Source organism: Zeus faber, assembly GCF_960531495.2.
Source record: "Zeus faber genome assembly, chromosome: 12".
Classification (NCBI taxonomy): Eukaryota; Metazoa; Chordata; class Actinopteri; order Zeiformes; family Zeidae; genus Zeus; species Zeus faber.
This window is the reverse complement of record NC_137196.1, coordinates 8,677,260-8,690,196: the sequence shown is the minus strand read 5'-3', so window position 1 is coordinate 8,690,196 and position 12,937 is coordinate 8,677,260. Positions and strand designations below refer to the sequence as shown.

Here is a 12,937-nt window from a genome sequence, read left to right as displayed (position 1 = left end):
TGTTTAACTGGCCGATTCCAATGGGGGACTAATACGAAACATAAACTATGTTTATGTTGTACCTACTGTAATAGATAGGATGTATTATTAAATTGATTTTTAAACACATAACCACAACTTATCCAGATGCCATCTGCCAGAAATTACAATCGGCTCGATTTACAAATAATACAGTCGGGCAACATCAGTCACAGTGAAATCAGGCCGAGCTCTCTTCCCCGCACCCCGGCCGCGAGCGATACTGCCGAGCGTCTCTGAGTACGGACCGGACCCGGGCCCACATTACGTCCGTCGACGCCGTCTCTCAGCCGAGTGACCACTTCCACTGCGCTAGCCGTTAAGCTATGCTAGGTTATCATTCCCCAGTAGCACCAGCCACAAAAGAGTCCCTGCTTCTTGGGAGGCTGTTGGGGCTACAGCAGCAAGTGGTTCATTTCCAAATTTACAGTTAACTATTGGCTGTGATTGACATTTTAATGACCCTCCTGCCTGACAACCTATGAACTCGTGCAAGGTCTTGAAAGGCAGCAACGACGACTGGTTGGGTTAATACTTGTTGCCTCTCTCCCGGCCAAGACACTGCAAGAATTGAGGGCACTATGATCGCCTAATCTGACAGGGTGACCATCGTAAAAGACAAAAATATCACGTAGTCTCATCCCGGCATTAGTTAAAACAAAGGCATGTGAGATTGAGCTGTTGTCGAAGGTTGCCTTGTAAGAAATGTCTGAATGTTAATGTCCAGCTGTAGATTGTTGATCCACCGGGGATCCCTTCTGTTGTTACCCCCAACGGTTTCCTTGCCCGTCTGGGGGTTAAGACTCGGGGATGCCATTGATTTCTATGTGAAATGTCAAGCTTGTGGAGCCCGTTGGGGCTGTGCTGTGAGCATGGACTATATACTGTAAATAAAATTGACTTGTTGTAGTCAGGTCCGAGTCCGAAGCCTCTTGAGTCAGAGTCTTACTCAAGACTCATGGGGCTAACCCTGACATTGATAAAGACGGATGGCTTGTTTTATGGTATAAAACAAAGTGATTTGTGGAATGTTTAGTTTATGTTCTGGAGTTTTTTCTCTCTCTCTCAATATTACAAAGTGGAGTTAGTTAGAATCTTTATTGATTCATTTATTTGTTTGTCTGTTTTTCTTTTCCTGCGTGAGACAAATAATTGTACATTATGTCGGCCAGCCATTGGCTATTATTGTCGGCTATAATTTTTGTAATTTTGTAATTTTGGAATTTTTGTCCCTGTTGTGGAATTAATGACAATCGATTATTCACTCATTAACAGTTATTGCTATTGATGATTTTGCTGGCAACCTTCTTCACTGATAGATGGGTCTGTCTTTATGAGCGGGAATTGTAAAAAAGCAAAACTCTTTAAATTCAAATAGTAATTATAATAGTTATAATAACAATAATAAAATAAAATAAAAGTGTCTTGAAGCACTCTGTATAGTTATATCTGCATAGACAATCTTTGTTTTTCTTTTCAGTTTTAAAACACAAGTCGTTATTATAGAAAATATCTGGATTTATATAATCAAAATATTCATTTGAATATTCATTTTATTTATTACGTTGATTAATTTTTAGAGTCAACTAAACTTGAAATAATATTGCAAGTACGAGTCAAATCTGAGTCCTTCAAAATACACATGTAAATATTCCGGACCAATGCTTTGTGATTATTTGATCAATATCCTGTGTTTATGAATGAATTAAATACTATTAGAACTGCACTACTAGGAGCATTGGCTACTTATTATAATGTTTTTGTTTTTTTGACTGACCTCAATTAATAATAAGTAATAATCAGAATGTTCTATTTTGAGCATTGTAAGCAACTATGGATCCTCCATTTTGAGTTGCAATTATGTGTAATTTGTGGATGTACTTTTGATGTAGAAATGGTAATCTGATATACCCTATTCAGTGACTCTCATATTTACAATCATACATATATTATTTTGAGGTTTATTTGTTCTGCAACCGAAACTTTTGGCTCTTCTTGAACCAAAAGTGCTATTTGTTCTTGAGAGCAAATGTACAGTAAATACAATATCCCAGGAGTCCTTGTCATGGGAGATTGTCTTTGTTTCTCTATTCCTCCTGAATTCCCTCTGCTCCTCTTTTTTCTCTTTGGGACACCCCCACCACCCACAGAACCTTTTCTCTGAGACGGGGGCACACCGAGCATTAATCATTGATATCTAAATTTGTGAAGCGCAAAGATTCAATTTTCTGCACTTCGTACGATCCAATATTAGTTCTATGGTTTTATTTATACCTCCATGTCGATCTATTATTAATATGTTTGGAGCCGTCCAATCTCGATGGCACTTTCTTGGGAGCGAAATGATATAAGTGACATACTATACCATAAAAAAGGAATGCAAGGAGAGGTTCTGTGTATTTTTATGTTCTTTGTTTTGGTCGTTCAGCATGCAAAGCCTCCTTATTTTTACATTTCCACAGTTCAGTGCTCCAATCATGAAGGCCTTGTGTGCTTTGGTCATTTAAAACCAAAGTAAACAATACCATTAAGGCTGATATGTTGATGTGTGAGATGAGACTAGATACCGTCTGGGATTTCGGTTATCGCGATATAGCTATATGTTGTCTTTAAAGCTGCATTACAGTAAATGTGAGCACTTTTCTGAACTTCTTAGACTGTTCTAGCTGTTCTCGCCAATGCCTCTACCTGCTTGATCATAACATCAAGGTTACTAATTATTGTTCCTCATATATTTCTTAAAAAAGCATCAACATTCACCCCCGAAATGCTGTCAAATTATCAAGGGATCGGTTATATATCTCGCGAAGTTTGATTTTGTCATTATCGCCCAGCCCCAGTATCCCTACATTAGGACACAGACATGATATTTTTCACGAAAGAGTTGATTTTGTAAGTTACATTCAAACCCTGACTCTCCTCGGAGCTCCAGAGACTCGACGTCCCACTTTGGTGTTCTCCGCTTAAGGTCTTGTTTAAAGTAGGTTCATCATGCCGACCTGTTTTTTTTTGTTTTAATGCGATGGCTCTTGTGCTCCCCCTCAGGCCACCACTGAGCAGAAGAAGCTGAGCCATGCTGGATCCAAGACCTCCCTCTCCGAGAGCAGTTGCCGACTCCCTCAGATAGCCATGAACACCTGTAAGTACAATGGCGGAGTGGTGAGACCGCTAGTGGGCAGCCTGGCGTCGTCGTCGCGCCGCAACCTCGCGGAGCTCGACTCGGAGACGCAGCCCCTGCAGACGCTGCACAGCTCTGGCCTGGAGGTGGTGGTATCCAAGGGCAACAGCGGCGAGGACCCCAGCAAGGCTTCCAACGAGAGCCTGGTCAGGGAGGGGGGTGGAGGGGGCGGAGTCGGAGGAGGAGGCAGCGGGCCGCAGAGGAAAAACAAGGACATTGGCTACAGGCTCGGCCATCGGAGGGCGCTGTTTGAGAAGCGGAAGAGGCTCAGCGACTACGCGCTCATCTTCGGGATGTTTGGGATTGTCGTCATGGTGACAGAGACGGAACTGTCATGGGGGGTTTATACTAAGGTAGGCAGCATGTGTGTGCATGTAGAAGAAATTGAGTGCTTAAGTGTCAAACTGTTACTGTTGAGTGAATGAATGTTACAAACGTTTTGATCCAAGATACCAAGATTAGTTTTAAGAGTTATGCAGAATAGCTTTGGAGAACCTTTGTGCTTGTCGGATTCGATTGACACAAAATGATTATGGGTTTTAAAGACACAATCAGTAACGTTGGACAATTCTCGAAGAATAATTACTGCCCCCTAAAGGAAACCGTAGAAACTGCACCAACGTTGCTCAACATGACGCTCCCTCTCCATACTTCACAACACACGGGTTTGTCGTTTGGTGGCTGAACGTATTTCTGTGTTTCTACAAAGTAAAATTAAACCAGTCCTGGGATATGTTGAGAGTTTGAAATCTCAGCAGCCATTGATGGACCGATTGTTAGACTGTCATTGATCAACATAATTTTGGAACCCCCACCGCGATATCAATTTGGGCAACCAGGGAATAAAATATTTCTTGTCGTACTTTTAATCTGGTAAATAATCTGCATGAATACCAATCAACAGAAATGCTTATCGATTGATCGTTCCAACTTTCTGACGTCTGCTCTATGAATGACTACTGTGTCGCTGGGATATGATTTTGAGATCACCCCCTTCCAAGCCAGCATTGAAAATGAACGAGATGTTAGGGACATAAAGGGCTGGGGAGATGTTGCGGTAGGAGCCCCCAGCAACCAGGCGGCGAGACCACCCCCACAAACAGGTTAGTTTGTTTTTGCGGGACTCAGTGACCGCCCGGCAATCCTTGACCTGTCATTGACCGCCACCCCCCTTCCTTCCTCCCTTCCCCTCCCCCAATCAATTCCATGGGTATTTTCTCTTACAAATACCCCTGGTATGTAACGATCGGCCCTCTCGCCCCAATCGGAGCGACGTTTTCCGCCAGGCTATTTACCAGCGAATACACGGCAATGCGTGGCGGCCCATCCCGCGGTATGTAATAGGTCAAAAAGTGTGGGTGTTTTAAAAGCCTTTTCATATCCAACAGTCTGTATGTGAGTAAGGAACAAGATAAAATGAATAGCAGTGATGGCTCCGGGCTGTGTGTGTGTGTGTGTGTGTGTGTGTGTGTGTGTGTGTGTGTGTGTGTGTGTGTGTGTGTGTGTGTGTTTTTCTTGTTTGGCTCTGCCACACTTTTCTATTTACTGCACGTTTCTTTTTTTTGTTTTTCTTTGTTTTATTCTTATGTTGAATTTACTGCGGCTGTTAGATATTGTTAAATAATGACAGGGAGGTTATATACAGAGGCTTTTTTTTTTAAGGCTTAACTGTTATGTGTTTGTGTACCAGAAAGCGTTAAAGACAACAAAGAGCGGAGCAGCAACTAGATCATCTTGTCCATCGGACCATTGTATATCAAAGTGTGGGTCGTGGGCGGAAAATCCTTGAACCTGTGGCAGGTGGATTAATTGATTTACTCAATGTTATTTCACCTGGGACTTTTCAAAACAATTTTCCAACGTAAGAGCGCCTTGAGAATCAGTTGTAGACCTCTTGGTGTGTGTGTGTGTGGGGGGGGGGCAGGTAATCTAGTTGATGGCTAAATATACATTCCGTAATATAGGCCAGTGAAGGACACAGTATTAGCGGGCAGCCCTGTGCCGTGCAGTCACGTTGGCGCTCATGAGCGATGTTTTGCGCGCGTTGTTTTTGTCATTTGCCGTCAGGTGTTGTGATTATCTTAACAACCCTCCCATCATCAGCCACCTCCGCACAATGGCATTTTTACAACGCGGCTGTTAAATTGATTTATCAAATGGCATTTTACCAATGGAGAGAGTAGGGACTCTCAAGTATAGTGCGGGGGTTCTCATTTCCAAGATCTATGGCCCCCTATACACACACACACCATAGCTGTCAACCCTCCCGTATTTCCCGGGATTCTCCCGTATTTTGCCCTACTTTCCCACTGTCCGTATCCGCTGACCGCTGCGCTCTGCTGTGCGTCCACGGTCCCCGTTTCTCCAAACAAACCCAATAATAACAGTGTGTTTTTATTGTAGATATATTTAATGTCATTTAATGACACCAAAGAAAACACTGTGCGTAATCGTGCGTAACGAGGACACTTTCTTGGTCACTCGCTTACTCCCTCCTCCACGGTGTGCCACATATCCCAATGTTGACAGGTATGACACGCACACGCGCACGCACACACAAGCACACACACAGGCACACACACACACACACACACACACACACACACACACACACACACACACACACACACACAAGCACACACACACACACACACACACACACACACACACACACAATGCTTGCAGTGCTTGGCTTCCGCTCAGCCTATTTATCATTACTGTGCTTGCTGTGTGGTCCTATCCTACTAATGCTAGCATTGCCTTTTCTACACCTACCATTAAACAGGAAGCCCCCCACCCCGCGTTCGTGCTGCACGCTGATTAATTGGCAGTTTAGACGTTTCGAGGGAGGAGTTGGGGGGGGGGGCTGCACCTTTGCCCCGCACCTGCAAATCCTTTGTTTAGCAACACTATGTTGTTTGTTTGCAAGAAGAAAAAAAAAAACATCAATCCGAGCATCTGGTATGAGCAGCGGTTTGATAATGATAATAAACGCCTCTGTGTGTCTCCGTGCATGTGTGTGTGTGTGTGTGTGTGTGTGTGTGTGTGTGTGTGTGTGTGTGTGTGTGTGTGTGTGTGTGTGTGTTTGTGTGTGTGTGTGCATGTGTGTGCGTGTGTAATTGGGTTACACTCGCAAGCCGATACCACAAAGCTCCATATACCACTGCAGCGTCTTCACAGGGCAAAAATGTTTCCAATCAATACAATTATCTGGTCGCAGAATGATACCATTTTTCTTTATTATTTGATTTTATTTTCCAGCTAAAGGCGTCTGCTCAGCGCTTTCGCTTTCAACGCCTCTCCTTCATTTCTCCTCCTCCACCGCTTACAATGAGCGAGTGTTTAAAAGATACATACAACACTATTCTGTTGTCCCGACCAATTGTAATTGACGTGGACTCGCACATGGATCCCTACCACGTCGCATCACAATCTTTTATTCTCCGTATAAGCTTCACATCAGTTCACATGTAATATCGGTATATTGAAATAAATGTGCTGATCCGATATAAACGTGTCTCTAATACCTTTTTTTTTTTCTCCCTGTCTCTTTGTCTCTCACCGTAGGAATCTTCGTACTCATTTGCACTGAAATGCCTTATCAGCCTTTCCACTGTTATATTGCTTGGTCTTATAATAATGTACCATGCCCGGGAAATCCAGGTGAGCCAATTATGTTTATTGTGCTATTGGTATATGTGCTGACAATAATATCAATAATAATTACAATAAAGTTCACAATGATTTTATTTAAAAAACTTAAAAGAGAGAGGCTGTACAGTAATGACTGTAGTTAAATCTGTAACTATATTACAGAAACATAAGGAAGTTGTGACTAAATCATATTAACACAGTAAAAAAATGCCGGAGACAAAAAATTGTATTGACGTTGATTATATTTGTAATTATTTAGCAATATTTATTCCCAGTTATATTATAAATATGTAACATTTATTCACCACTTCCTGCTATATATTTTCGAGTATATATGCTGCTATACTCTTTTTGAAAAATACACAACGGAAAGATACATAACACATGTATCACTGTTGATAACTCTCTCACAGTCTGTATCAATATGAAGTCCATTTTTCATTCTCTGTGGATCTTTTGAAGCCTGTGATCTCTAAATCATAATTCTCGATACCGTATTAGTGTGTTCTGTTCGCCCTTTTATTTTTACTTTTCATTTCACTGTCAAAGGTTCATTTGCGTGGTTTAAAATTACACCGAGGGTGGAATGGAGTACCTAGTTGGCTAAATGACAGCAAGTAATTACAGCTCTGATTCATCCAATGACTCTGAATAATTGCGCTCATTGTGATACAGAACCTAAATATACAGTAGGATGAATAACCTTTTGTGGTTTTATGAATTTAAGTAGAGCGTTTCGCGGGAGGAACCCACCATAGGTTGGAACACTGTCTTTAAAGGATGGGTTTTCTGTGTTTTTCAACCCAGGTGATATTAAAATGTGGGTTCCCGTCACTAATCAGAGTCAGAATCAGAGTCAGTTTATTCGGCCAACACATTTGCAAGGAATTTGTCTCGGTAAAAAAATGATGCATTGCTTTACAGTCAATTTGCATAAAAACAGCTAAACATTCAGAAAAAATATAAAATAACCAAATATACAAAAATAGCTAAATATACAAAGAAAATGGCCAAATAAAAACATAAAAATAGCCAAATATAGAATAATATACAAAAAGCAATTCTATGAGTTAAGTTCAGGGTTAAGTGGCAGTATGGTTGCTAGTATATATATATATATATATATATATATATATATATATATGGATATAAAATATAAATCTAGATGGATATACTGTACTGGATGAAAAAATGTGTACATCATCTGGGAACAGGTAACAATAAATTAGTAGGTATGAATAAAAGCTATAACTGTTGATGAGAAACTTTACTATTAAGAAACATACTGCTCTGCTGCAGCTTCTCACTGTGTTTTAAATGCAATCCAATGGGGCTATCCTGACTACAACTTCTCCATACAGAATATGCCTGTCTATGTTTTTAAAATGTTCCCCCTCTTCCTAGCTGTTCATGGTTGACAACGGCGCGGACGACTGGCGGATAGCCATGACGTACGAGCGGATCTTCTTCATCGTGCTGGAGCTCCTGGTGTGCGCCATCCACCCCATCCCGGGCCAGTACGTCTTCACCTGGACGGCGCGGCTGGCCTTCAGCTACACGCCGTCGGTGGCCGACGCTGACGTGGACATCATCCTCTCCATCCCCATGTTCCTGCGGCTCTACCTGATCGGCCGCGTCATGCTCCTCCACAGCAAGCTGTTCACCGACGCCTCGTCGCGCAGCATCGGCGCCCTCAACAAGATCAACTTCAACACGCGCTTCGTCATGAAGACCCTCATGACCATCTGCCCAGGGACGGTGCTGCTGGTGTTCAGCATTTCCTCCTGGATTATCGCGGCGTGGACCGTGCGTGTTTGCGAAAGGTAAATGGAGATGGAGGGGGGCGGTAGGGGACGGGGCGGTGGGGGACTAAATGGATGTCTAGGGGACAGATTTGAAATAAAAAAGGGTTAAAAAAAATGGCGGAAGACCCCCCCCCCCCCCCCCCCCTTCACCCATTGTGGAACTGTAGGCATTCTCCTTCTTTCATCCTCCCCTCTATCTCCTCGCTCCCTCCTCGGCTCTCTTCTCCTTAGCGCCCCCTCCCCCTCCCGTGTCCTCCATCGCTCGTCCCCTGTGGTCCACGGAACACCTATAGCTTACGATAGCTTTCCGGTTAAAAGAGGAAACGCCCACGCACTCACGCCCATGGTCCGTCCGACGTGCGCTCCATCAGCTCAGAGTTCCGCTCGTCTACTCCTTGTTGTCGTGTTGGTTTCTTTCATTTTTTCTCTGTTTAATTCCTATTTTAGCAAGGCTTGTCCATAATTCATGAATGTCTAATTGTTTGTTTGCTGAATGGTTTGTTTTGGTAATGCAGAGGAGCCCCAGGGATCCTCGAACCCGTCCCCCCCCCCGTCCCCCCCGAAATATTGCGCATCGAGCTCCTTCTCAAGGGGGGTAACAGGGATTCTCGCAGAAAATGAGGAGAAAAGAGAGCAGGGAAAACCAGGGAGCCGGGTTCTAAATGATTTTTCCTCTCTCTCTCCTTCCAAATTTGCATAGGGAAATGAGAAGTTAATGCCAGCTTTGATGTTTTAAAGTCATTCTGTTTAGTCGTAAGGAGAGGGATTTGAGTGGGGGGGAGGGGGGCGCATGTAGAGGTATGGAGAGGCAGGAGAATCCATGGCAGTTCCGTCTGCCAGCGATTCCGTTTTTTCTCCCCCCCCCCCTTTTTTTATGTATGTACTGCGCCGTTAGGAGTCCAAGAAGTCCATTGACGGGGGAGTCAGGTAATAGGGTCAATTGGACATTTTCAATCGCTAAGTGTTATTATTCTCCGACAGTTCACCTTGCCCGCTGGGACAAAGCCCCGCCCCCTCTCCCTCCCCTCTCCCTCCCCCTACTACCGCTCTAACGTCGCTCCTCCGTTAACACCTCACTAACAAACCCCCCCCTTCCCCACGTCCGAACCTGGAACGCCCCCAAACCCCGTAAAACCCTGTAGTTCCTTAAAAACACCCTTCCCAATTCTTGGCTAGTGAGGTTTGGACCTGTTTCACTTGAGGGAAGGAGGAGGAACCTATTTGTGTTTGACGCTGATTGTCCAAAACGGTACAGTACGTCCTCAGTTGAGCTGGGTCCCAGAGGAGCACCCCCTGTAGGAGTCTCCATGAATTGCTTGGCAGCTCCTGTGGTCCGTCTTGGTCGTTGTCCATTTCATGTTTTGGGGAACTTTCGTCGCCGCGTCCCCCCCCCCCCCCTATCTGTTGCCTGTTCTATTTGTTATTATTATTATTATTATTATTATTATTATTATTATTATTATTATTATCTACATCCGTCAAACCCAGATTTAGCCGACAAACAGGCAGAAACAGGCTGTGTACAGGTCGTTTCCTATGGACTGTGAGGGCCTGTAAGAGTCCCTTTGGGTCACAGTGCAACCACACAGACACACAGAGTAATGAACATTTACACACAAAAAGGTGTGCCTGCGCACACCCACACACACACACCCACCTCCACGCACACGCACACGCACACGCACACGCACACGCACACGCATACAAATAAATACACTTAACATCCACACGCCCAACCCCATGCCAAACACTGGCTATTAGCAGTGCATGTCGTTACCCTTTTGGTTTTATTCCAAGTATAACATGTGTGTGGACGCGTCTTTTTGTGTGTTTTTGTGTGCGCGGCCCCATTTGTGCTTTATTTGTATGTGTGTGTGTGTGTGTGTGTGTGTGTTTGTGTGTGTGTGTGTGTTTTTGAGAGTGTGTGTTCTTGTTGACTCGGAGTGACGCCGTGTCTGCAGAATTGGATTGTGTGGGAGTACGCAAGGGTTTGTGTGTGTGTGTGTGTGTGTGTGTATAATGTTCTGTTGTACTCTCTATCTCCCCACTACGCTGCTCCATAGGGATACCATGTGAGTCCTTCTTCTCTAGCCGTGGAAAGAATAAAAAAAAAAAAAAAAACAACAACCAACCAACCGACCAACCAACCAACCATCCTATCATTTCGCACCGAGCTGGCGCCACTGCTGCCCTGAGTGGGGTGGAGGAGGGGAGGGGGGTGGGAGGCACTGGGTGACGGGGCAGCCCCCCCTCCCCTTTCAAAACCAAACCAAACAGCCGACGATCCTTTCCAAAAGCCGCCGTGGCGTCTCTCCCTCTAGCTGGCATGAATGTGGCACCATCCTTGAGATAACAAATTTGTACAATACAAACAAAGAAACCCAAAAGAAAAACCAAAACAAAGGTTTGTCATTGCCAGATCGATCCTATCTGTCCAGGCTTTTAGCGGCGAGGAGCGCGGGGGGAAACCGAGTAGTTTTAAGCAGCACTTGGAAACAAGCGTCTCTTTCCCGACTGTGCGGGTGGTGTTTTGGCACGCAAGGGCTGAAGGAAGAGTTAAAATGTGTTAAAATGCGGCAGCAGCCTTCAAGTGACCGTGCCAAATGCGCCAGAGGGCGACTGGTCTCCTAATGTCTCCTAATGTCTTTAATTCATCTTTTTTTTGTGTGTATTTTGATTCCTTTACGAAGTTGTGACAGATCCGTTTCGAGTCCCTTTTTAGCATCTGGTCCGAGGATTCGGAGGATTTTTAGGTTTCCGAACAACATAGAGGCTTTTTGTGGTAATGGGAACGGTAACTCTCCAGCGATACATACCCATACGGATTAAACCACGTCCTGTCATTCTGTGCGTCCCTTTTTTGTTCTTTCTTTCTTTCTTTCTTCCTTTCTTTCCTCTTCATTTTTGGGGGTTTTGGGACGTGCCTCGCTGTCAGGCGCTGCATGGTTTTGCATCGCATAGCTCCAAGCGCCATATTGTCTGAGCGAGCGGGTTTCTTCATGAGAAGGTCGGTGGAGTTTGTGTTTCATGTTTCATTTTTTTCATCCATGGTTCGAATGTTCTTGCACAACCCCACAAACCCCCCTCCCTCCCTCCCTCCCCTGGTAAACACTGAAACAGCACGGACGGTTTCATGTTTCCTCTCACCGCCATCCCATTCCACGACCCAACGAACCCGTTGAAAGAGAAAGCCAAACAAAAAAGAGGCGCTTGGTTCCCAAAGTGCTGTGCGTGACTTTTGGAAGCGTATCTCCCGCTGTATACACACACACACACACACACACATACACACACACACACGCGCACACACACACAAACACACACTGCTGCTCACTCCTCCATTGACCGCCTCCTCCCGAGCCAATCGAGATCGGCCCGTACGGTGTGAGATTGGACGAGCATGGAGTCCGTCTGGAAAAGGCCTAGATGGGAGGGGAGGGGAGGGGAGGGAAGCGGAGCAGAGGGGAGGGGGTGAATGATGCTCAGACCATGGAGACACAAGGGGGGGTGGGGGTGGATGCAGATTACAGTAGATGGATTTTGTGAAAAAAAAAAAAAAAGAAAAAGGAAAAACAGACTTGTGACTGCCTTGTCCCCAACCCACCCCACCCCACCCTTCCCCTCACCTGCTAACCTACCTCAACAAAGCTCCCAAGCTAAGCTCTTTGGGTTCCCCCCTCTCTCCCCCTTTTCCTTCCCCTACTCAGCCCCTACTCCCCTACTCCGGCATTGAATCTCCAACTACTGTAGACATGTGACAGGGCATAGACCCCCCCCCCCCACGACTTTACCCCCTTACCCCTCGCCCTCTCCCTGAGCCCTAGTGGGTGGGCCCGGGACACCAGCCGCACACTCGCATGCATGCCTCGCCTTGCCTGCCTCCCTGGTCCTCGTCTCTCACTCTCTGTGAATCTGACCGACTTCTTTCTCTTTCTCTCACTCTGATCTCTCTTTGCCGCGTCTCACCGTCCATCGGTGAGGACGTGAAAAATCATTATTTTTTGATTTTGACTTGGAGGGTTTAGCACTTGCACAAATAAGTGCAACTGGGACTCTGTGGAAGCCATAGCGAGTGTGTGGATGATCTGAACTAGCCAGGTAGATGTTTATAGCTTCCCTGTAATAGCGGCGGAGCTTGGCGTCATTTATGGAATCCTTCGCACATAATTCCTTTTTAAACTCATGATGATACGAGTGAGATCATAGTGTCTACACAGGTTTTGATTAAGGATCACCTTTTTCCAAGGACGAAGAAATTAGAAATTTGTCTATATAAAAAAAA

The 12,937-nt window shown here is 44.9% G+C and overlaps 1 protein-coding gene across 1 annotated transcript in view; it reads left to right on the top strand.

The window, feature by feature from the left end:
- Positions 1-12,937, top strand: part of kcnn1a (potassium intermediate/small conductance calcium-activated channel, subfamily N, member 1a) — a 50,673-nt gene that overhangs the window by 21,218 nt on the left and 16,518 nt on the right. Inside the window, exons 2-4 of the mRNA XM_080011397.1 lie at positions 3,064-3,570; positions 6,764-6,859; positions 8,255-8,673. Coding sequence (XP_079867523.1) covers positions 3,148-3,570; positions 6,764-6,859; positions 8,255-8,673 — 938 coding nt within the window. The 5' untranslated portion in view covers positions 3,064-3,147. The remainder of the gene's footprint in view (positions 1-3,063; positions 3,571-6,763; positions 6,860-8,254; positions 8,674-12,937) is intronic.